Source organism: Varanus komodoensis, unplaced genomic scaffold (genome assembly GCF_004798865.1).
Source record: "Varanus komodoensis strain SLA01 unplaced genomic scaffold, ASM479886v1 scaffold19, whole genome shotgun sequence".
Classification (NCBI taxonomy): domain Eukaryota; kingdom Metazoa; phylum Chordata; class Lepidosauria; order Squamata; family Varanidae; genus Varanus; species Varanus komodoensis.
In genome coordinates, this window is record NW_025335550.1 from 16,012,903 (window position 1) to 16,038,023 (window position 25,121).

The 25,121-nt window shown below is 43.3% G+C and overlaps 1 protein-coding gene across 1 annotated transcript in view; it reads left to right on the forward strand.

The window, feature by feature from the left end:
* ADAMTSL1 (ADAMTS like 1) overlaps positions 1–25,121 on the forward strand; it is a 591,693-nt gene that overhangs the window by 512,066 nt on the left and 54,506 nt on the right. The window contains exons 19-22 of the mRNA XM_044427603.1: positions 671–824; positions 2,197–3,337; positions 13,169–13,296; positions 18,416–18,544. Coding sequence (XP_044283538.1) covers positions 671–824; positions 2,197–3,337; positions 13,169–13,296; positions 18,416–18,544 — 1,552 coding nt within the window. The remainder of the gene's footprint in view (positions 1–670; positions 825–2,196; positions 3,338–13,168; positions 13,297–18,415; positions 18,545–25,121) is intronic.

A 25,121-nucleotide genomic window follows, 5' to 3' on the forward strand; every position in this document is an offset into this window, starting at 1 on the left:
TAAAAATGTTTTAATAAATAAATAAAAAATAAATAACATTATAACATTTTTCAATTATTACAAAATAAGCAGTATAAATCATTAAAAAACACAGCATTGAGTATTGTACTTTACATTGGTGACGTTTATCTATCCTTAGAATACGTGACCCAGGGTCAAATATAATAGCACTTCCAATGTGAAATGAGTGCCACTGGGCATTACTCCAAAGCAGTTCCTCAGGAGTGCCTTTGACAAGAAACAATGGCCAAATCCCTTAAAGCTGTCCATATAAACAGTCCTAGATGGGGAATGGTCAAAATGATCTTGCTTACGTACAGCAAAGGGACCGTGTTGCTCGGGAGCTTCCCAAGCAAAGGGCATAATGCTACATAAGTCCGGAGAGAAATGAGTTCTGCAAGCCCTTGCATCCCCCAGCCAGCCAGCCAGCCAGCCACCTTTGCGGGGAGCTGTAGGCCTTGTTCTTGTTTAAGCATCCATAGGACTGCATCCTAAGGAACACTTGCATAGGGCCTCATGAACAGCCAGGCCCCATGCTCCCTCATGGATGTGTGTGGAAGCTCTCTGATACTTCCACACACAAATATGTGTCACTGCATCTGGCCAAGTCTATGCAGTTCTTTGACTTTTAATGCATGCACCTCCTAATCAGCTGCTATTTTGTTCGCAGTGCTCAGTGAGTTGTGGTGAGGGTACCCAGACCAGAAATGCTATTTGCAGGAAGATGCTAAGCACTGGACTTTCTGCGATCATCAACTCATCGCTGTGTCCACCTTTGCCGTTCTCATCATTAGTAAAACCATGCACACTAGCATCCTGTGCAAGTGAGTACCTAAAAGCTAGGGAGGTGAGGGGCAATGGGAAGGGTATGTGAATGTAGCTGAACATCATTGCCACTGTGAATTATTTCTGTTACACTGCCTATTTATGGACTTTCCAGAACTAGGCTAACTTGATGTCCCAATTCTCTGCCATTGCTATATATTGTTATAAATCAAGCAATAAGACACGTTGGTGAAAGAAAGCCAACTAACCTTCACACAGACAGAAACCTGACCTCCATTCACATGGTGAAGTTTTCCATTTCTCCTTCTCACTATGATACTCACATGCCTCCAAAACAATCTTTTCCATACTTCTTCATAAGGTCCTGGTACCCTCTGGACCAGATTTTGAGGACATGAAGAAGGCATTGTGGAGAAATGGACATCTTCCCCTTCCTGTTTCCACTGTTTGTAGATACCTCATAAATGTTCCTTGTAGAAAACACCTGTCCAATAAGTAGGAACAGACTGGGTCCCTGTTTCCGTGCATTTGGGAGAGCTGGATTTATAGTCGGACGAGTTGTTCATCAATGATGCCATGCTTGTACACTGGGGTTTGATTCCTAAGTACAAAGTACAACATTGTTTTCAAAATCCATGAGACAGCCCTTCTATTCTTTTTAGTGGTCTGGCACACAGAGATCTGAACTGCAGGTATCTACATGACTAATGAAGTCTAATATTATCCACCATGGGGTTTTCAAGCAGCTTTAAGTAGATTTGTTCTGCTTCATATTACGCCCTTGAGGTTGTACCTTAGTTGTTCCTTCTTGCTGCTCACAGCTATCAGGCCTTGTTGGGCTGAAACAATAAACATTTAATAAGAGGAGTCCCCTTGGTTTTTTTGTACAATCCTTCATATAAATACTTCTAACAACAGGAACTGCATTTCCCCCATCAATCTGCATTTCAACTCAAGCAGGATCAAATTTGTTTAGCTATCTTGGCCTGTGTTATTTTGGTTGGGAGGGGTAGCCCATGTCTCAGCAGTTGATGTCCATCTACCTGCTGTAAGCCGTAATAGCCAAAATTACAGCTAGTGCCAAAAATAAGCTGTTTATTTTGTTTGAAGCTCCACTTTATAGGCCATATGAACACGCCACTGGAAAGGGCATCCCCATGCTAAATTTTCTTATCACTTCCAATTAACATGGAGTAACTTGGATCTTGATATGCATTGCAATGTTGTGCTCCCCACTGCTGCCACGGCTCACAGATGATAGGGACTTTAAGGGGAAAAAACACTTGATGTGTTTACAGCATAATCTAAGAGAGAAGCAATAATCTGAATCTAATTTCCATGTGAGCCAGCTAGTCTGAGGATTCAAAGGTGCTATGGGACCATTTCCAAACACTTTTCATTGCATTTCAGGACACCAGAGACCAGCTCACAAGCAACCCCCTCTGATCATGGCTCAAAAGAAGGTTTTTATCCAAACACGGAAGCAGAAAAAACTGCACTTTATTGTTGGTGGGTATGCCTACCTGCTTCCCAAAACCTCTGTCATTCTTCGATGCCCCGTTAGAAGGTTCCGGAAACCCATGATCACATGGGAGAAGGATGGCAAACGGCTCATCAGCTCAGTTCACGTTACGGTTGCTCCATATGGATATATGAAAATCCATCGTTTGAAGCCCTCGGATACAGGTACATATACTTGCACAGCAGGGCCAGCTCAGGAACACTTTGTGATTAAACTAATAGGTGGGCACAACAAGCGTATTGTCACCTTGTCGGCTGGAATGAAAGAAGAAGAAACCATGAAGAAGGGCAGTTTGAATGAAGCCTTGCACACCCAGGAAAAGCATCAGAATGGAATTCTCTTCAATGGAAGCAAAACGGAGAAACGAGGACTTCTCACAAACCCTAGCAGTCGGTATGATTATATTGTCTCAAGGCTACTTGAGTACAGGGGCTGGCCTCGTGAAAATACGGAGCCATGGGAAGCTCAGGACTCCACGGAAAGAAATATCTCTTCTGAGGAAGACCAAGGCCAGGAGTTTACCCTTCCTTCCACCATGGTTGCTAATCAGGATTGTTTGGATGACATCTTAAGAAATTTGTCTCAACAGCCTGAGGAGCTTAAAGATGTCTACAGCAAGCAGCTTGTTGCACAGTTGGCCCATGAGATTTTCAGGAGCCACCTGGAACATCAGGAATCTCTTTTCAAAACCCAAGGCAGTAGGGTCAGTTCTGCTTCGGTGGAGTTTCCATTCAGCAAGCATTTTTCTGAGTTCACCAGCTCCTTGAGGACATCTTCATCGGAAGCACACTTATCTACATCGTTGGAACTCATAAATGGTTCCCGTGGGCCACATAAAAAGCCTGCCATTCTCAAGAAGATCTCCGCAGCACAGCAGCTGTCAGCCTCTGAAGTTGTCACCCATCTAGGACATACTGTAGTTTTAGCCAGTGGAACACTAAGTGTACTCCTTCATTGCGAGGCTGTTGGAAACCCCAAACCTGCCATTAGCTGGGCAAAGAATGGAGAACCCGTTCAGTACAGTGAAAGGTAACAAAACAGTGTTAATTTGATCTCTGTTCCCCCCTCTCAAAGTGTCCACTCTTCATTTTTGTTTTTAATTATATCTTTTGGTTGTTCCCACTGCCTGTCCTGATGCGTCTCTCTCCTGTTTGTTTGAACATTTTTGGATTCTTGCCACTGGGGCCATGGATTTAGTTTCACCCTACAAAATTACGAGGGAAGGCTGTTTTCTGTTGCCTAACAAAATGCAAAGGAAGGCATCATGGAATTCTACCTAAAATGTTGTTTGAGCGATAGCTGATATTCATTGCAACACATTTGAACCAGATTGGTGGAAGCATAGTGAAAAGGAGCTTTTTCAGTCTTTCTCCAAATATACCTCATAACAACTTTTGTTTGTTGTTTTATGACTATTAGGTGTTTGGTTGCTTACTTTCATTACTGCAGTGGATGTAATAGTTGTAAGTTGCCTTGGGAGATTCATGTCCTGAAAAGCAGCCTGGGAATACTGAAATGAGAGAGAGAGAATTCCAGTTGCCCCCAGCCAGCATTGGCATGGCCATGATGGCTGGGAGCTGTAGTTCAACATCCAGAGGGCCCCAAGTTAAGGAAGGCTGCCTTGGAGACATTATCTGTGGGGCTGCAGCTGGAACAGGTAGTGGTGTGTTCCGTGAAGTCTCTTCGGGGGATTATGGCCCCTGGAATTATATCCGGTGGAAAAGAATGCCCACAAGTAAGTATATCTGATAACTATTAGTAGCAATTTAGCTATTATGTATCTGATATAGCTATCACTTTTCTGGTTTACTGCACTGGAAGGGGAAGTCATTGGGCCCCAGTGGACAAGAAAGCAGGCCTTAGATTAGCAGACCAAAGTGCACCCCCACCTTTGCTAATTGCTAAGCTGAAGCTCAAATACATTGTCCACCTAATGAGAAGGAAGGACTCATTGGAAAAGACCTGATGCTGGAAACGATTGACAGCAAAAGGAAAAGGGGACAGCAGAGGTTGAGGTGGCTGGATGGGGTCACTGGAGAGGTGGGTGTGGAGTTGGGTGGACTCCAGGGGGTTGTGGAGGAGAGGAGAACCTGGAGGAATTTTATCCATGGGGTCACAAAGAGTTGGGCACAATTTTGCCACTGAACAACAACAATTGCATTGCACTCAGCAAGTTGTTCCCTTTCAGTTTGGGTTACTGCTCAGTAAAAAGGGGATAATACTGGGCCACTGCGGTAGTTGTGTGAAGAAATACAAAGATTTGCAAAGTGCTTTTGCTAATTAAGGCTTATACCAGAAAACTTGGAGTATGTCCCATTGAACATAATAGAGCTTACTTCTGAATAGACATGTTTTTAGGATTGCCTTGTCAATGTGTTATACGATTATAATCAGGCATAAATGGTTCAATGGGCTACAGTGAAGTAGCCTGCAAAATTTGCATTCTGTAATTCACTGGGTTCTGCACATGACATTCTAGTGAAGGTCACTTATAGTGAATCAGACCATGTGTCTGTTTAACTCAGTATTGCCTCCTGTTGTGTCTGGCAACAGTTCTCAGAAGGCAGATGCTCTTTTCCTGCCTTGCTCCCTGAAATCTTTTCACCTGGAGATGTCAGGTACTGAACCTGAGTCCTTAGGAATGAAGCAAGTCTGTCCTGTACCACTGGGTATGGATTCTCCCCTGCTTTGTAGGTTCAAAGCCCTGGCATCTCCATCTAAGGAGTGTGCTCTATTTAACCCATCACAAGTTCTCCTGCTATCTCCCCTGGGGGCCCAAGATCTTGTACTGCCTGAGCCAGAGAAGGTTATGGTGCCTTCTTGCTCCATCCCAAAGGCAGTAAACCTGTTTTGGCACCTGAGGCAAAGAATCTCCCAAATCATTTACCCACTCCCTGGAAGTAATACCTTAAATCACCAACCATTTGCCACCCTTTCACAACCCTACAAATGAGCCACCTGGAATAGCCACTTCCCCTTGCCTCTGGCTATGCACTGCCCATGCTGTTCTCACACCAATAATGGGAGGGTAATATTAAACATTGTGGTAATGTTTAATATTACTTTACTTTAGCTAGGTATGACAGTAAGAAGGGTTTAAAACTTTCTATCAACTGGTTTTGTCCTGAAAAATGAAAAGGGTCTCTTTTGACTTCTCTAGATTTTTTTTTCTTTTTTAATGTTCTCCGTGACTTTGGGGGTGAGATGTATGGGGAAATGAGTGGGGGGAAAGGCTTAAGACACACACATACCCATATCACTGCAGCCTGATTTGAACTGGGGCCATACAATACTCACACCACCATCGGAAAACCCCGTAAAGCTGGACAGTGAAGAAATCTGACTGGAATTAAAATGGTGCATTTGGAACATGGTACTGGAGGAGAGCTTTGTGAATACCCTGGACTGACAGAAAGACAAGCAAGTGGGTCCTAGAGCAAATAAAGCCAGAGATTTCCCTAGAGGCAAAAATGATGAAATAGACATTGTCATACTTGGGCATATCATAAGAAGGCAAGACTCAATGGAAAAGGCAATCACACTGGGCCAAGTCAAAGGCAGAAGATGATGGAGAAGACCAACCATGAGGTGGAGTGATTTCTTAAATGAAGTCACAGCTTGAGTTTACAAGTGCTGAGCAGGGCTGTCAAGGACAGGACATTTTGGAGGGTGTTCATTCATAGGGTCCCCATAAGGTGGAGATGGCTTGATGGTATATAACAACAAAGGTCATCCAAGGAGTTTGATTGAGGGAAGGTTGCATCCAGGTCTGTCCAGGCCAAGCCAAAATACTCCATCCATGTGCCGCACAGGTGTATTCAAGTAGCCCATCTCTTACTTTGGAATATTTCTCCAAAAGGTTGTTCCACTGCACTTTTATGAAATACTGCATACAGACATACTTTTGAGATATTGAGGGTTTGGTTCCAGAGGACTGCAATAAGTCTGATATAGCATTAACTCGAGCCACATATATTTATGGTTATACTGCTTGGTGCAAGAGGCATAGCTTTTGACCTATCTCACTATGTGACATGCCTTTCTCACTAAGCTTAACCATTTCTAGCTTCCTCTCACTGGAATGCTTAGAGGCCATTATAGAGCTATTACAGTAATTGGTCAAATCTGCATATGTATTGTGGTATCTCAGAGAACAGGGAGGCCCAAGGGGAGGGAAAGACATGGAGAACTGGAGCAGTCAAAGCACCCAAAACAGTTGCAAAGATCACAGTAACATCAAAGTTCACCACAACAAATATACAGTTCAGTAATGAAAAACTTTGAAATACAGTACAGGATTGCAAGAATTACATTACCAAAATGTAAGACAGAGACCCAAAGTGAGCGACCCCTGTTGAAAAAACAGCATGCATAGACAATGCCTGCTTGACACAGGGTTGTGTCCAGGAAGCACAATAACTGCAAACCACAATAAAGCGAGGTGCAATAAAACAAGGTATACTTATACTGCCTTGGAAATTAATTTGGCTGATACCTGTGAGGTAGAGAATATCTACCTCACAGAGTAGATATTGCTTGTTTTGATGGACCAGTAGTCTGATTTGGATCAGTGTAGGTCCTAATTAGTATTGACATGATTTTGAAAAGCAAGAGCAACTGCCTGCAGTGTTTTCTCATTGTTAGTGATGTGTAATTAGTGTTCTTGCTGGTCCATGTTCCTTGTTAATTGTATTTGCATGGTGTTTTGTGATTTTACATTTGTTACAGATTTTATGTGGAGTATTTTTATAATTTGTTTGACCCTCAAAGGTGGGCTACAAATATTTAGAATAAATAAATCTTTAATGGTGTTATGCAGGGCCTCCACAGCCAACTGCATGTTAATTTGGTGTGTTATATGTGCTCAGGATTGCATGGCTTACAAGAAGCAGCTTCAGAGCACTGATACGCTTGGAGACATCTGCATTAGTTGACGTATTTACAGGGCAGCTATCCAAGTATCTGCTGCCAGTACAAGTTTCCTCTGTGTGTAAGTTATGGGTCTGAGGTTAAATATCCAAGTCCGGTCACCGGGGTCAGCCGAAGAAATGAGAAGGCACACAAAAGTCAAGTCTCGGAGCTAAAATTAATTTTAAATGCCTGTTTCTCTGGAACATCTAGCAAGTCCTTGATGTATCCAAGGTGCAGTTCATTGCTGTGGTTTAGATATGCCATTAGTTTGCTTTCTGCTTTCTTTTCTCCTGTTTTCTGTGGTTAAAATCTCTCCAAATGAAATGATTTCTGTAATTTACTAGCGTTCGCAGTGTCATTGTTTTTAAACAGCATTTTCCTTAATTATTTCCCCCTGGCAGATAGAACACTTTATTTTACTTTATTTTTTACCGTTAAAAGAAAACCCTAAAAAATGAGAAAACGTGTCTTCCCACCCCCCACATGAGAACAAGAATGCATTTGTTATGGAAAGCACATGCAGTCTTAATCAAGAATAGGCCCATGGTATATATTTGGTTGGACATAGTCCTGTAAAAATATCTTTCTGGCCTGTAGAAAGTTGCATACACAGATTTGCATTGCCAGTGGTTACATCCTGTTGGGAAACTGCCCATAAAGTGATTTTTTAACATTCTGTTTGAAACTACTATGAGGTGTGTGTGTTTCCTGACATGCTTTTAAAAGGAATTGAGGTTGCATAAAGTCCACACAAGGATTAAGCTCAGTATCAAACCTGAAAAAAGGGTATGTTTATCCCACACCACAGGTATGTATACTTTAGGAACCTATATGCACCAATTTACTATTTTCCTGTTGGAGAGTAAAGAGTCTTTTGATCGATGCCGGTTCTAAGTGTTAGGAGATCCTTGGCCAAGCAGCTCCCTCCCCACCCCCAACACTTCTTTTTCAGCAATATTGCCACTGCCCATTCATTGCCCCCAGAGCCAGTTGGCACCTCTCCCAAAAGGAAACGACAAGGAGTAAGAAGGTAACCGCTGCATTTTCTCGCTCTCTTACTGACTGATCATATAGAGAGAGCAGAGGAACTCAAGCAACAGCAAACAGAAGGAGCAGCAAGGCCATCTGGCTGTAGGGATTGGCTCTGACCCCCTTACTGGCCCCACTTCTGCATCTAGTTGAAGTTCTGCATTCGACTAAACATGCTTCTCAGTTCTCGTTCCCTGATCTGGTTCACACGTTCAACAGACAGCAGCTTAGCTCAATAAACCATCCAGGCCATAATGGTGATTATTCACGCTGTGGTGGGCACTCATTGTGGCTTTTTGTGTCATGCTTGGCAAGCCCCTCGAGTTCTGATGGCCTTGTTAACCATAGAAATAATGGTTAACACGAAGGGACACAAATAATGCCAGCCCCGTCCCTTTGTCCCTCCTGCTCCGTCTCTTTATTGATATGCTGAGTCACTTCTTGACACCTGTTCCAGCAAGTCAGTGTCACAGTATTCTTCCTGTTATTTCTTAGCACTGGTTAGGCCACATCTGGAGTACTGTGTCCAGTTCTGGGCACCACAGTTGAAGAAAGATGCAAACAAAGTGGAAAGGGTTTAGAGGAGGGCAGCACGGATGATCCAGGAACTGGAAACAAAGCCCCTTGAGCAGAGATTGAAAGAACTGGGCACATTTATTCTCAAGAAGAGATGACTGAAAGGAGATACGATAGCACTCTTCAAGTATTCAGAAGGCTGTCACAAAGAGGAAGGTCAGGCTCTCTTCCCGATCATCCCACAGTTCAGGACATGGAATAATGGGCTTGTTACAGGAAGCCAGATTCTGGCTGAATATTTGGAATAACTTCGTGACAAGTTATTGAGCAGTACGGCAATGGAACCAATTACCTAGGGATCCCATGGACCCTCCTATGCTGAAGGCATTCAAGAGGCAGCTGAACAGCCATCTGAGAGGCATGGTTTATTTTGGAGTCCTGCACTGAACAGGGGGTTGGACCTGATGGCCCTCTGGCCCCTAGCAACTCTACTGTTCTGTGATTATATGATTCCTGTCTGCTACCCCAGATCTCCTACATATTTGCAGTTTCTCCTTCTCTTTCTTCTTCTGCATAATTGATCACCCTGCCTTCTTATTTATTGTCTCTTTAAGGGCCTTCTGTTAGTTCTGATGGTGTTAGGTTGCTCTGGATATTTAAATTAATATATTTTTTATTTCAGCATTTTGCTGGGCAATATGAAAATTTTCCCTCTGTTGCTCCCCCCACAAAAAATGTCTTCAATGGGTGGCCTTAATCTGGTTTCTTTTAGAGTGTTGCCACCCATGATGTTATGAGTGAGATCAAATATCTTTAAATTTGTGGTTCATGAGGCAGCAGTTTTCATTCAAGGGAAAAACAAAAATCTCATCAGCTCATGGTAAGTGCCTACCCTTTGATTGCACTTGGATGGGCTTCCTCATTCCAGCTTTCTCATCCTCTTCTCTATTCCCCCGGCTTCTTTTTCTATCACCATGCTGGCAAAAGGGTTTATGTAAAACAGCTGCTGCAGTTTCCTTGTGAGGAAAGCAAATTTGCCTATGGGCTTTCTCATTAATTTAACCTAAGAATGAGGGAAGGTCTGTTCAAGAATTAGAGCTTTACAGTGGAAGCCATGATACTAAACACGTCTGTGTGAATGAGTCAAGGGCCACCCAGGGGCTTCTGGAGACTGAGCAAAATGAACCTGAACATCCTGCAGCCCAGGAACATTTTACCGACATGGAAACCCCATGATATGGAAACCATCCCAGGGCACATGGTCCCAGAAACCCTCCATATCAGGGTTACTCGCAGGATTTTATAACATTTGTACTTATTTCCTGCAGGTGCTCATCATGACAGTTCCCATAGCCATATCCCAAAGGAGAATTTACCATTTCAAGCGACTGCCTGTATGGTGTAGTGATTAAGAGTACGGGACTGGGACTCAGACGATCTGGGTTCTAGTCTCCACTCAGCCATGCAGCTCATCAGGTCACTTTGGGCCAGTCACGGTCTCTCAGCCCAACCTACTGCACAGGGTTGTTGTTGTTGTGAGGATAAGATTGAGAGGAGCAGGAGAATGATGTAAGCCTTCTTGAGTTCCTTGAAAGGAGAAAGTCTGGGCTATAAATACAATAATAAACAAATATTGACAAGCCAATCATAGAAAATTTTCTGTCCACCAGAGCAGGTCTTTATAAGGCCTGAACTGTCTGAATGGATCTGAATTGTCCATTCAAGACCAAGCCATCCCTAAATATGCAACAAGGAACAATATATTATTGCTGGGACTATTTGCCCCCACCTCCAGCTTCTGTGAAAATTGCAGCTAAGCTCAGAGAGAACAGGGAAGTCTTGAAGGGGTGGGAAATGATGTCAGCACCTGTGCTAATCAAGAAGCATGAGCACGGCATCCCTGGGAGCCCTGGCCCCACTCCAGGACTGCAGGGTAGTATGCTGTTCTGAGCTGTCAAAAGGAACCCCCCCCCCCCCCGTTTCATATACCCCTCTGCCCCCGGCAGGGTTCTCCTTCCTCTGGAGGCTTGAGAATGAAGCAGTGATACAGGATGCAGAAGCTTTCCTTGATTCACAAACGCCAGATACTCCCTACAATGAAAGTGGGAGACACTGCTGGAACAGATAATATTTCCTTAAAATGATGGGTTTTTAATATGTGACAAGTGTTTTTCATCTATGATAATAATTTCATCAAGTTAGCACAGAGTGGATGATTCCCAGCTGTTTGGGATATCGCCTCAGACTATCTTGTGATGTTACATTTTCCTGTTGTCTTCAGAAGCAGTGTGTCTCAACGTGGCCAGAAAAGGTTCAAAAGAAGGTCCAATATTTGTTCTGTGGGAGCCACCCAATGGACAGGTCCCATGAAATAGGAAGAGACCATGCACAGGTTGTGTCCCCTACTCAGGTCCAACCTTTTTCCTTTTGCAAAACCGGGCATTTTTTATCATCATGGTCATCCTTTTCCTGGTGCTTTCTTGTATGCTATTGCAACACTTCATTTGGAAAAATTAATGTTGAAATTGGCCCCTGGGATATGAAAGAAAAAAGTTCACCACTTGTGTGTTCCTTGTGTGGTCTTGGATCAGTCATCTAGGCCCTCTGGATCTTATTTGCCTTCTTGTCACCTGAACAGTCTAATTTATCTGAATGTTCTGTGAGGTGGAATAAATCGAGGCGCTGTTCGCACAGGTTTGCAATTACTCTGGATTACATGGGTGACAGACAGAGTTGTCAGATAATCAGGAAACAAGATAGCAAAGAATTTGGGGCCACACTGGAATGACATGTCATTGCCTGCCTCTTTCTCTCAATGGCTTGTGGGCTGTTGTTATTATTATTATTTTATGAAAAACCACCTTAGGCAGTGGCAGGTTTGAGCAGAAAAATGGCAGAGGAGAGGGGAAGAGAAGGAGGCTACTTATCCACTCTTAGTTTCTCTTTGTCCCTGCCACTTTCCTGTCTATAATGGAAAAGATCTGTGAACTAGTGGGAGTGCTTATATAATCCTGGTGGGAAATCCTCAGGAACCACACAACACTGTGCTATAGAAAAGAAGGCACTTGCCAGAAGTCTGCTGGCAATCTGTGCTTGGCCAGATCTGAGCAACCCTCTCTTTGCCTCCAAGAGCTGCATGGGAAGGTGAGTGGTATGCCAAGGGCTTCATGCTCAAACCACAGGCAGAGGAGAGCACACAACTTTCCCCTTCATGTGACCCCCTCGTATGTGCCTGTCTCTACTCACAGGGATGTGGCAGTGTAAACCACTCGGATGTCACTTGTACCATCGGACACAGCAAAATTGCTGCTGTAGCTGAATGGGGAACAGGGAATGGGGAATTCGGGGGGTGGCAGCTTGGGCACCTATAGTGGGCCACATGCAGCCCATGGGCCATAGGTTGCCCAGGCATGGTTTAGAGCGCTTTTTAAAATACAATGGTGTTATTGGGAAGTTTAGGTTTCCTCTGGCATTTAGAAGTTTCCTCTATGATGTGGTCTATAATTATGGATAAGCTTCCCAGAAAGATTGTTTTCCCAGCATGTTCTTGTGCTATGTACAACTGCATTGTATCCCTGTATGCATAACATACAGTAAAGATATTTAAAAGAGGATTTCCTGCCCATTCACATGTGAATTTTCCCCTTTCCTCAAACTTAGACTCACAGTTAAGCAGCCTTAGAATAGGAAAGGCCCAGGGCATGAGTGAAGGAAACCTGCCCTAAGAAAGCCTCAACAGCTGCATGTCCAGCACTAAATATATGCCTGTTTTATGGTAGGAGGGAGGATGGAGGAATAAGAGACAGGGTTACAACATTGACCAATTTAATGGGGAGGTGAAAGGGGTGGAGATTCTGAAAAGGCTGAAGCTATATCCAGGTGCTGGGGTTCTGGGATAATTACTTGCCTTGTGGAAAGTTGGGGGTGGGGATAGAGCACATGGCTTTCAGCACAGGCCCTTGATGCTACAGGTAGCTGTCCTGTGTGGCTCTACCTGTGCGGTGTATACATGGACATGGTAAGATTGCCTGGGTTGTTCAACCACCTCTGATGGGTGACTGCAGTGGGAGTTAAACATGGTGTAAAGCTTGCCCACAAGCTAGCTGATCCACACGGCAGTCTGTAGTATCAGATGAGGATATGTGATGTTGATATGCACATTGTTTAAAAAGCATCTGACTACAAGCACCTTGATGAGCTGGGATCGCTAGAAATGGCTTGTTATTTAATTAAACAGAATCAGCCAACCTGGATTGTATAAAGCCCTGTAACATGACTGTCATTCTGTTAGTATTTCTTTAAATAAGTGTTTTTGCTTTGCTGGTATTATTGCTTCTCGGGCCTTACCAAGAAGTGCTGATTAAAAAATTCCTTGGCAACTTATATATTTATCTGTCACTGCAGGATACTTCTTCAGCCAGACGATTCCTTGCAAATCCTGCAGCCAGTTGAAGCTGATGTAGGTTTCTACACCTGCAATGCAACAAATGCTTTGGGATCTGACTCTGTTTCCATTGCCATCACGTTAGCAGGTAAAATGTTCTCAGCAAGCACCACGGATATCTTCCCTTTCCCTTTTTGCTCTTGAAAGATTAAGCATAAATGAGAACCAGGCCAGAATAATGTTGGATTGTGTGGACTCAGTCTTTGTGCTTTGAGATTATTACGTTAGAGATCCTGCATTTGTGCTTTCATCTTCTCTGTTCAACATTTTTAACAGCTTCTTCACAGAACATCAGTTCTCAGAATTTCGTCTTTTGAAGAAGTTGTGTGAATCAGGTGCCAGACCCCAAAAGCCACCTATCTGCTGTTTGGCTTCACATCCATCAAAGTCCCCCTCTGATCTGTTAGGAATAGCCAGTTCAGCCCACTCCTCTCTGAGGTAGTCTTTCGTGACTAGGCTCCACTCAGCAGCATTAATCTGTTGCTGTGGAGAGACTAATGAGAGCTGTAACGAGAACACACCTCAGGAGAGCAAGCGGCACTGAAGACAAGAGTTCTATGATACATAGGAAGCCTGTTTCTGCATAAAGACAGGCTAATCCTAGCTGCTGGGGTTTTCCAACTGGGGATTTTGAATCTCGCTATGCTTGTTAAGCTCTGAAGCTGAAACGTGGCCACTTTGGCATGGAGAAGCTTCGTGTTGCTTACAGAAGAGGCCTTTCAGGAGCTCTGCCTTCCCAACTCCTCTGTATGTATTTGTTAAGGAGCAGAAGAGAAATTTGCTTTGACTTTCTTAAGGTGAGAACATCTCTGAGTTCAGCACTGGCTTGACAGGTACTAAGCACTGCAGGATATGTTTGCTTGTGTATTTTGGGGGCAGCAATGGCTAAAAATCTAAATAAATAAATATTTTACCTGCATCTGTGTGCCTGTCCTAATCCCATTTTTATTCATCTTGTTCTCTCTGCTGAAACCTTATGATGCTGTTTTGTTCTTCCAGGAGCAGGACATTTTAATTTGTTGAAAACTGTCACATGGTGGGATAGATGCCTTGACATTCTGTGTCTTCTTTTCCTCAGCAAAATGTTTCAGTTTAGTGGTTGCTAGAATTCTGCTATAAGTTTTCTTCTTCCTCTCTATCTTGGAAAGGGTCGTTGAGGACTGGACATCAAATCTGAGCTGTGACCAAAGTAACAAGGAACGCATTGCAATCAATAGGGTTACTCGTCTGCTTGAATTTTGGTGTTCCTTCAGATGATTTGTTGGGCTTACGATTTGTGAGTTAATTGCCGAGTCAACATCTTGTAGGGTCAAGCTCTTTTTTCCCCATGTTGCAGCCAAGGCATGGCTGACAGCCTTCTAGTCACTGGCAAATGAAAACTCATTACAGATTAGGTTTCTTGTTTACATTTGTCCAGCAACGGTTCAGTTCTGTGACAGACTAAATATCGTTTGTTCACTTGGACCCCTCCTAATGAAAACTTGTCTAGAAAGAACAAGGGCTCTGTGAGAGCATGCTTGCTTTCAGCTGTTTGGGAGAGAGATATTTGGCTAACAGGAAGTTCAAGCAACATCCAAAGCTACAGGATGAAAACATCAGTGGAACCTTGCTTGATCGGAGCAAGAGTTCATCGATTCTAGCAGGGGCTTCAGCTCAATGCTAGAGCATGTGTTTTGCATGTAGAAAAGTGCTAGATTCAGCCCTTAGTTGTAGGGTCTTATGTAGCAAAGACTAGTAAAAATTTTGCCTAACTACTTGGAAAGCATCTGCCAATATTGTAGGCAATATTTGGCCACATAGAAAATTGCTCACTGTACAGTTATAGAAACATTTATATGTTGTCTTTCCGGTGTTCAGACATGCCCTTCTCAAGGTGGCTAAAAGCAATTAAAACCAAAGATAACATAAAATAGAATTCAGAAACAACAACATAATCCAAACAGACAGCTGCAACAGATCAAACAACCCCATCAAAAGAAAACATGGGAACATCAGAGAAAACAAATGCCTGCCAAAGAGGAAGGCCTTCACCATACAGAAAATTGCTGTTAAAAAAGGGAGCCAGTTTAGAATTTGTGGGCAGAGTATTCCATAATTTAAGTGTTGCTGTAAAGGAAGACCTTTCTCTTATCTCCATCAACCAACTCACCACCTTAGTTGGAACTTCAAGAAGGGCCTTTCTATCAGATCTTCAGGCATGATTAGGCTGGTATTTGGGGCTTTAAAAGTCATCACCAACACTTTGAATTGTACCCTGAGACAAATTGGTGACCAGTGTAACCCTTGCAGGACAAATGTACTATGGTCCTATAGCTGAGTCTCCACTGGAAGTCTACCACCTGCGTTCTGGACCAATTAGGATTTGCAAAGACACTTTAAAGGCAGCCTTCTATATAGCATGCCACAGTGACCCAGTATCTGGCACTGTGACCCAATTTGGCATTCTTAGGAATGGACACAGTTGGCATACCAGTCTCTCCATCTTATTTTACTTGTGCTTGTTGTAAACCATCCTGAGACATGAGTAATGGATGCTGTATAAAAGCTTTAAATAAATAAAGGCATCCCTGGATGAGACTGCCACCTGACCACCCAGATGCAAAGCCAAGTCCAGACTCATCTCAAAACTGCTAACCTGATACATCAAGAGGTGGAGGGTGGGGACAAGGGGCTACTTCCCCATCCATCCCAAATCTGGAGTCAGTCTGGGCAAGGAAGACCTCTGCTTTATCTACATTAAATCACAATTTATTAGATTTTATTGAGCACACTGTTCAATACAGGTTGGAATAGCTGTTTGATAGCCCTCTGCAGATGAAGTGATTGGCAGCGGCCAATTTTAATGGGATTGCCGGAAGCTTTACCCTTGTGCACCCCACACTCCGCAGTCAAGAGAGCTGTCTCTCCACAGCGATTAATGTGTGTGTGTTCCCAAATCCAAAAAGGTTACCCAACCCTACACTAGTGTTTAATCTCTAAATTTATGTAAAGAAAGAGAGAAATTTCAGTGTTATACCTGAATGACCAATGCTTTCCCCCACCTTATGCTTGCTTTCAGAATATTGCCAGTAAAATGAATTCACCTTTTAAAATGTAATAAGGATAATGTGGATTGTTTTTAAAATCTGTTGAAAGAATATAAAGGAGTAGTTCATCCATTAGGGATCTCACCTATCAACAGTGCAGAATGACATGAAAAATGAATTTAATATGGTGTTCTAAAGTTTTCTGTTTTCTTGAATGGACAGATACTAAGAATGTAATTCCATTATGCTAAAAAAGTTCTAGTATCCCCAGCATGCTCCAGCCAACTCTACTGAGCTTTTTGGTGTTCAAATATGAATAGAATTGCAGCCCCCAAAACCATTAAAATCTGTTCTATTCCTGGTGAGCAAATTCCAAACTACAGAATACAGGTTTGGAAGAGAGCCTCTTCATTTAAATGCATCATTTCCATTCAAATCAATTCAAATGAAGCACACAGACACAAATAGAAGGGCCTGTCGGTGCTCAGTAACCAGCAATCATTTTTTTCTAATAAAATGGTTCATGTCTTGATTTCATTTTCTCATACAAACAAACTAGCAAATGCAAACCCCCTGTGTCAGATTTTCTAGAGGCAAATCTACTTTGGGGACGGTCTGAATAGCCTCATCTGTCCAACAGGAGTCAGAGGTTCTGGTCACTCAGAAGCTTGGAATTGGAACATCAAGTTGTATGGATGTGATAATCTGCAATTAAAAACATACCCCTTGGGGGGAGGAATGGGGGGCAGGAGGCCTCAGCTTTTCCTTGCAGGAAGTGGGTAAGCTCTGTTCATTCTAAATGAAACACTTAGCCCCTTTGATTAATTTAACAGATGAGGATGCAGAGAGAAAATGTGGTTCCATTTTTGGACTTGTTTGCTACTTTTTATAGGCTGAGCAACTGACAGGTATTTAATCTAATGAGAAGATTGTGGAAAAAAAATCACTTGGGATATTAAAAAGGCCAATTGCCATTAGAGGTCTCTCTTTCCTCCTCCATGATTTAGGAGCACCCAGTAAAACAGCAGAACTTTGTGAACTTTTCATGACTGAATGGAACATGTTTGTGGTTGGATAACTTTTTCTTATGTTGACGTTTAAGGGTACAGCCCACAAAAGCACTTCTGAAGTCAACAGAAGCTGTTCGGCAGCAGTGCCGGGCGGGTTACTCCCAGAACATGTGGATTAATACACTGCCAATTCCAGACAAGTACATTTTAGCTGTCATGACGGTTTATGGATTTTAATTAGCAGCAATTGAATTCCGGGATGGGGGGAAGAGGACAGGAACAAAACCAGATTTCCACACTTTTAGTTGATGCCGCCAACTAAAGCACCCATAATTCTTCCTCCTCCTTCTTCACTTCCACCCATCCTTTCCAAGCCAGTTCTTTTCCTCTTCCTCCTGCTATAGATTTATAGCTGGATTAATGCATAGGCATTATAGGCTCCTGTCTTGGGTCCAAGCCCATGGCATCACACAACAATATTCATTTTGTCATCTACCGGCCCATGAACAATCCCCTTTGTCGAAGATACGCATGTAGCCAGCCAGTGTTCAGAACCTCTCTTACATTAATACTGTCGGAAGTGGGTTGGCCCCAGTACAAGGAGATAACATAAACTAGATGGAGGCTTGCTAGGACCCATGTGTTTCTATTTTTGTTCCTTCCAGCAGCGCAGAAACTTTCTATGCAGTCTTCCTGTTTTAGGATATCCCTTCAAGGCAGGAATCTGCTTCTCCAGCTTCTAGGGCCCCGCAAAGGAAACCTCTAAAGAATAACCAGGGCTGGGTTCACAAGGGGTCAAGGACAAACACAAGAGAGTTTAACTTAACCTTATAGGAAAGGCCCTGAGTGCACACCTGAGACACCAGATGTGTTGCTGCATTCAGGCAAATAACAATTAAGTTCTTATCTGGATGAAGGATGTAGGGAGATATTTGTTCAGATTAACAAAAGGGAGACTGTGACTTCATAATAAGGAGCTAACATTTACGGGATGAGGGAGATACGAAGCACGGTCCCAATCTAGATCTGTCAGTGATGAATCAGCTTGTGCCACTTCCTTGCACTCTTTTCATTGATGGATGTACTGAACAACAAGCGGATGTAACCAAGCCCATATTTATTTGTTTATTTCCTCATCTGCTTTATAATCCAAGGTGCCTTGTGCTTTCAGGGAAACCGCTGATAAAGACATCAAGAGCCACTGTAATCAACAAGGATGTGCCTACCATCACGGTTGATATTGGAAGTGCAGTGAAAACGATTCCAGGAGTAAACGTGACCATTAGCTGCCAGGTTGCAGGTGAGAGATGGCATTTACATGAGTCCCAAGTTGTGTGTTCTGATCACTTTACTTCTATTTGCCCTAGTGCAACAGTGAACAGCGTAACTGGACTGGTCAAAATTTCTCTGAGATGGCAGAACATGTTTTACGTGTCTGGAGTCCAAATTACATCCCAAGTGTCCTCTGATTTGGAAAGCCATTGCCAGCCAATGTAGCAGTCAGACTGGGGTCTTCTGCAAGTGCAAATACATGTAATATATTAAACCATGGAATATTAAGTCCATACAGATGTAGAACAAATCACTGGGGAAAATCCATTTCAACCTCAGGTTTTTCAAGTTCATGTGAAAATATTTTCTTCTTCCTTGGGGAAAAATGGCTCTCTTTTCTTTTTTGCCAGTTTCCACCCATAGTGTTGCAAGCTGCAAAGCTCTCCCGTGCATTTTGTGATATGTGTGACCCTTGTTGGCTCAGCCTGCAAAAATTGTGTGTGAACCCTGGGTAGGTATGGATAGGAAAAGGTGTGCCTGAGGCACAGTGGGAAAGGTAGATGACGTCCTGGGGATACTCCTAATTTTGTGACCATGTGGCTTCCCTTTCGGAGTTCAGAGCCATTTTGCGGCTTGCGTGGAAAGTCTTTTCTTCCAAAGAGTTTTGCCTTTAGTCTCTTTTCCTGTGTTTTGCTTCCCATTGCCTGTTTTTCTTTTTTGGCCTCCTTGTTAAACTTTTCATTGCAAAAACTTTAAAAGACCATCTTGTACCATCTGAAGCATTTTCTGCTTTTTCAGCTCTCTGCATCGGGTCTGAAAAACCACTTAATTAGCTACTTCCTGAACCTTTGTTCTTTGCTGGAAGGAGTTGTCCAAGCCTCACCCTGTCCCCACTGCAATTGGCTGTTTAATTAGGAGATTCTACTAGGCTATTTGCTGTTATTCCGCCAATGATTTGGGGGTTCTGGACTCAGTGCTCCGCGTGTGTTCTGCTAAACAGAGGTCTAGGTGCAAATGAAGGGAATTGCTCTCTACCAAGTCTCCTCCAAGCCAGGGACCAAGGCGGACCCACTCATGAAGCATGCAAGAGCAGCATGCCAAGCCTCTCCCCTACCCCTAGGCCAGTCCCATCCTGTGAAGCCCACTGCCACCTCCAGCTGGTGCTGTAGAGACCTTGCCAGCCATCATTCCACTGTGGCATTTGCTGCAGCAAGAAAGGAGCAGGCAGGGCTCTTCGGAGAGGCTGCCAGCCCTCTGGGCTCTGGGGCATGTGGTTGGCACCTTGCAATAGATCAGCTGTGTGTCGAAATCAAGAGCCGCATGTCACTGAAATCCCAGCTCCCCCCCTGCTCTGCCGCCGCCGCCACGCAACCCACTCCCTGCTACAGGCAGCCCCACCAAGAGAGGCCCCATGCATCAGCAGAGAAAAAGCAGCGGGAGTTCTGGGCCAGGGATGAAGGTGGCATAGACGAAAGGTTGTACTGCAGTGGGGGCAAGGAGAATGGTTGGCCTGTGACCACAGCAAGGGAGGATTTAGCTGTGGTATGTATGTACATATGGATGGATGTATTTGAGTTACACCCTGCTTTTTCAATTTAAAGAACTCATAGCAGCTTTGGTCATTCTCCCCCACCTGCTCTCAATCTTATCCTCACAACAACAACCCTGGGAGGTAGGTTGGGCTGAGAGTCTGTGACTGGCCCAGTCACCCAGTCAGCTCTAGGTCTGAATGGGGACTAGATCCCAGATCGCCTGAGTGCCAGTCCCGTGCTCACACCCACTATACCACAGTGGCTCACTGGTATTGCAGGGTGGAAGGGAAAGTTGCATGAGAGCACTCCACATTCTTCTGCCTCAGGCAGCAAGAGAGCTTTTTCACAGATTCACAGGACAGCTGGGTCAGAAGGGGCCAGGAAGGCCACTGAGTCCAACCCTCTGCTAGTGCAGGACGCCAGTTACACCATCCCAATCAGAGAATTGCCCAACTGCTTCTTCAGTGCATCTGGTGTGGGAGAGCACACCACCTCTCTTGGCAGCTGGTTCCACTGTCGTACTGTTCTCACAGTCAGGAAGTTCTTCCTCGTGTCTAGCCTGCATCTGGTGTATGTAGCTAAAGTTCGTTGTTCCATGTCTTACAATCTGGAACGAATGAGATTTCCTTCTTCTTGGTGACAGCCTAAATGTGGAGATAACACTTAGAGACTGAATCGAGTTGGTGTCCCTCTACTGAAGGAACTCTCTTTGATCCAGACATCCCCCAACAGGAGGATGGGGATACAATTTGTGATGATTTGCCCTGCAGCCCCCAACATTGTCTCTCATACATTTTCTGGAGGGTCACCAGCCTTTGGAAGCAGAGTTGGTACTAACAAAATACAGACGTATTTGCTTTTTCAAGCAGTGTAAAGACTCGGGATGAGTTTCCCTCTTGATGAAACCTCTTTTTACAAGTGTTCCCAGGAAAAGAATGCCTGAAAGGCTGCCACTGGTCAGGATGACTTCTTGATGCACTCTAGTCTTGTGATGCACTCTAGTCTTGTGGGGTCAGCTGCTTGAGGAATTTCTGGGCCCTTTTGGCATGGACCTGCCTGTTCAGTCTGGTCCTCGAGAAAAAAATTACAAGAAATGTGCTCTGGATTTTCCTTCCCAAAGCCCAGATACACAACAGTTAACAAAACCCCTTTCGAAGATCCTAAAACAGAAGAGGTACTTTGTAGCAATGCTGTTCTATAGGGAACACTTTGGGGAAGAATCTCTTTTAAAACAGTACAGCCAAATGCTGGAATATAAAAAGGAGTTCATTTAGGAAAATCAAAACAAAGTGAGCAGAACAGGAAAAAATAATCACACACATGCACAGTATCTCATACCCAAAATAATCACCCTAGCTTATCTACCTAGCTAAGTAGAACCTTGAGTTTCAGAGCATATGCAGAATTAATTTCCAAGAGGATGGTCCAATAGAGAACATCTTGCCCACCAGGTGAATAGAATATGGAAAGGTATAGAAGAGAAGTCCACAACATGACTTTGGCAGACCCCACAATGCCTATGGACACCTCCAACACATCCCATGAAGCTCTTCACTCCTTCCCCATTCAGACGAATATTTTAAATACAAATGCAAAAAGGTGCCAGGTTCTCCTTCCTATCCTGCACCTGCTATAGATCAGTAAAAGTCAGCCCCTTGACAGAAACTGGTTTGTTTGTTTTTTTAATACAGTAATATGATGTCCTACACCACTGATGTCGATGGCTGAGCTAGCAAATCTTCCTCCTAATTCCTGAAAACTTACATATCAGTAGTCAAAAGTGGTGAGCCGTCTATTTAACACAGGAAATTAAAGTTTGGGCGGAGTTTTTTAGGAAAACTATGCTAAATGATAGATAAGTCTTTTTCGTTTTTATTGCAGTGTTGGCAGTTTGCAATACATAAATGGCTTTTGGGTTGCAGTTTGGGCACTCAGTCCCTAGAAGGCTCATCATCAATGGGTTAGAGTTGGAAGTACGATTTTGATCGTAGGAATGAGTTTCGAATGTGCAGAAATGTTGAGCGGTAGAGGAAAAACTGCACGAGGAAGGAATTTTCAAAATCACATTATTTTCAAAGTTTTTTACCCTTACATTAGGGTTAGGGGTGTGCACCAGGCTGGGGTTAGAGTTAGAAAAATAGGGTGTCCTGGCATGAATTCGATGGTTGTAATGTGTTTAGAATGGGCTGAAATAATGAGCTGTGCAAAGAACATCTACTCAAGGAAGATTTTTTCAAAATCGCCCCCTTTGAAGGGGAACTTTAGTCCTCTATTAGGATTTGGGGTGTGCACAAGTCTACAATTATGGTTAAAAAAAGTGGGTGTACTGGAACGAATTTGATGGTTGGAATGTGTTTGGAATGGGCAGAAATGATGAGCTGTGCAGGAAAAGCTGCTCAAGGAGGGCTTTTAAAAAATCGCTTTGTTTTCAATGGAAAAATCACCCTATATTAGATTTAGGGATGTACAGAAGGCTAGGGTAAGGGTTAGAAAATCGGGGTGTCCTGGCATTATCGTGACAGTTGGAATGTGTTTAGAATAGGCAGAAATGTTGAGCTGTGCAGAAAAAGGTACACATGCGAGGCTATTAAAAAATCGCTTTCTTTTCAATGGAGCAAGCCCTATATTAAGGTAAGGGATGTGCAAAAGGATAGGATTCGGGTTAGAAAAATGGAGTGTCCTGGCAACCAATTCCAACCATTTTGATGGTTGGAATTTGTTCCGAATGGGCAGAAATGTTGACCTGTGCAGAACAAGCTGCTCAAGGAAGGCTTTTAAAAAATCATTGTTTTCTATGGAGTAAGCCCTATATTAGGGTTCGGAGTGTTCACCGGGCTAGGGTTCAGGTAAGAAAAATGGGATGTCCCGACATGATTTTGATGGGTGGAATGGGCTTAGAATGGGAAGAAACTTTTAGCTTTGCAAAACAACCTACTCAAGGAGGGCTTTTAAAAAATTGCACTGTTTTTAATGGAACAATCACCCTGTATTAGCATTAGGGATTCACAACAGGCTAGGGTTAGAGTTAGAAAAAATGGGTGTCCTGGCACGATTTTGATGGTTGGAATGTGTTTTGAACAAGCAAAAATGTTGACCTGAAAAGAAAAAGCTACTAAAGGAAGACTTTACGAAATCGCATTGTTTTCAATGAAACAATGGCCCTATATTAGGGTTCGGGATTTTCACCAGGCTAGTGTTAGGGTTAGAAAAACGGGGTGTCATGGCACAATTTTGATGCTTGGAATGTGTTTAGAATGGACAGTAATTTTGAGCTATGCATAAAAAGCTGCTCCAGGAGGGCTTTTTAAAAATTGTATTTTTAATGGAACTACCGCCCTATATTAGGGTTAGGGGTCTGCACCACGCTATGGTGAGCGTTAGAAAAATGGGGTGTCCTTGCACGATTTTGACGGTTGGAATGTGTTTAGATTGGGTAGAAATTTTGTGCTGTGCCGAAAAATCTCCTAAAGGAAGGCTTTTAATAATGTCATTGTTTTCAATAGAACAATCATCCTGTATTAGGGTTAGGGGTGTGCACCAGGCTAGGGTAAGGGTTAGAAAGACCAGGTCTCCTGTTATGATTTTGATGATTGGAATGGGCTTAGAATGGGGAGAAACTTTCAGCTTTGCAAAAAAACCTACTCAAGGAGGGCTTTTAAAAGTTTGCACTGTATTTAATGGAACAATCGCCCTATATTAGGGGTAGGGATGTGCACCAGGCTAGGGTAAGGGATAGAAAAACCGGGTGTCCTGGCACAATTTTGACGGTTGGAATCTGTTTAGAACCGGCAAAAATCGCTTTGTTTTCAATGGAGGAAGCCCTGTATTAGGATTAGGGGTGTGCACCTGGAGAGGGTTAGAGTTACAAAAACAGAGTGTCCTGACCTAATTTTGATGATTGGAATGTGTTTAGAATGGGCAGAAATTTTGAGCTGCGAAAAAAACCGACTGAAAGAGCGGTTTTACAAAATCGCATTGTATTCAATGGAAAAATCGCCCTATATTAGCGTTACGGATTTTCACCAGGCTAGGGTTAGGGTTAGAAAAAATGGGTGTACTGGCACGATTTCGATGTTTGGAATATGTTTAGAATGGACAGGAATGTTGAGCTGTGCAGAAAAAGCTACTCAAGGAGCGCTTTTTAGAAATTGCATTATTTGTAATGAAACTATTGCCCTGTATTAGGGTTAGGGGTGTGCCCCAAGCTAGGGTTAGGGTTAGAAAACCGGGGAGTCCTGGCACGAATTTGGTGGTTGGAATGTATTTAGAACAGGCAGAAATGTTGAGCTGTGCAGAAAATGCTACTCATGCAAGACATTTAAAAAATCGCTTTGCTTTCAATGGTGGAAGCCCTATATTAGGGTTCGGGGTGTGAATTTTGCTAGGGTTAGGGTTACAAAAACGGGGTGTGCTAGCATGATTTTGGTGGTTGGAATGGGCTTGAAATGGGCAGAAATTTGTAGCTTTGCAAAAGAACCTACTCAATCAGGGATTTTACAAAATCACATTGATTTCAAAGGTACAATCACCCCATAGTAGGATTAGGAATTTCCACCAGGCTAGGGTTGGGGTTCAAAAATGGGGTGTCCTGGTACGATTTTCATGATTGGAATCTGTTTAGAACAGGCAGAAATGTTGAGCTGTGCAGAAAAAGATACTCAGGGAGAGCTTTTTAAAAATTGCATTCTTTTTAATGGAACATTCGCCCTATATTAGGGTTAGGGGTGTGCCGCAGGCTAGGCTTAGGGTTAGAAAAACGGGGTGTCCTGGCTCGAATTTGATGGTTGTAATGTGTTTAGATTAGTCAGAAATGTTGAGCTGTGCAAAAAATGCTACTCAGGGAGGGCTTTTTAAAAATTGCATTGTTTTTAAGGGAACTATCGCCCTATATTAGGGTTACGGGTTTGGTCCAGGCTAGGGTTAGGGTTAGAAAAACGGGGTTTCCTGGCACGAATTTGATGGTTGGATTGTGTTTAGAACAGGCAGAAATGTTGAGCTGTGCAGTAAAAGCAACTCAATGGGGACATTTTAAAAATTGCATTGTTTTTAACGGAACAATCGCCCTATATTAGG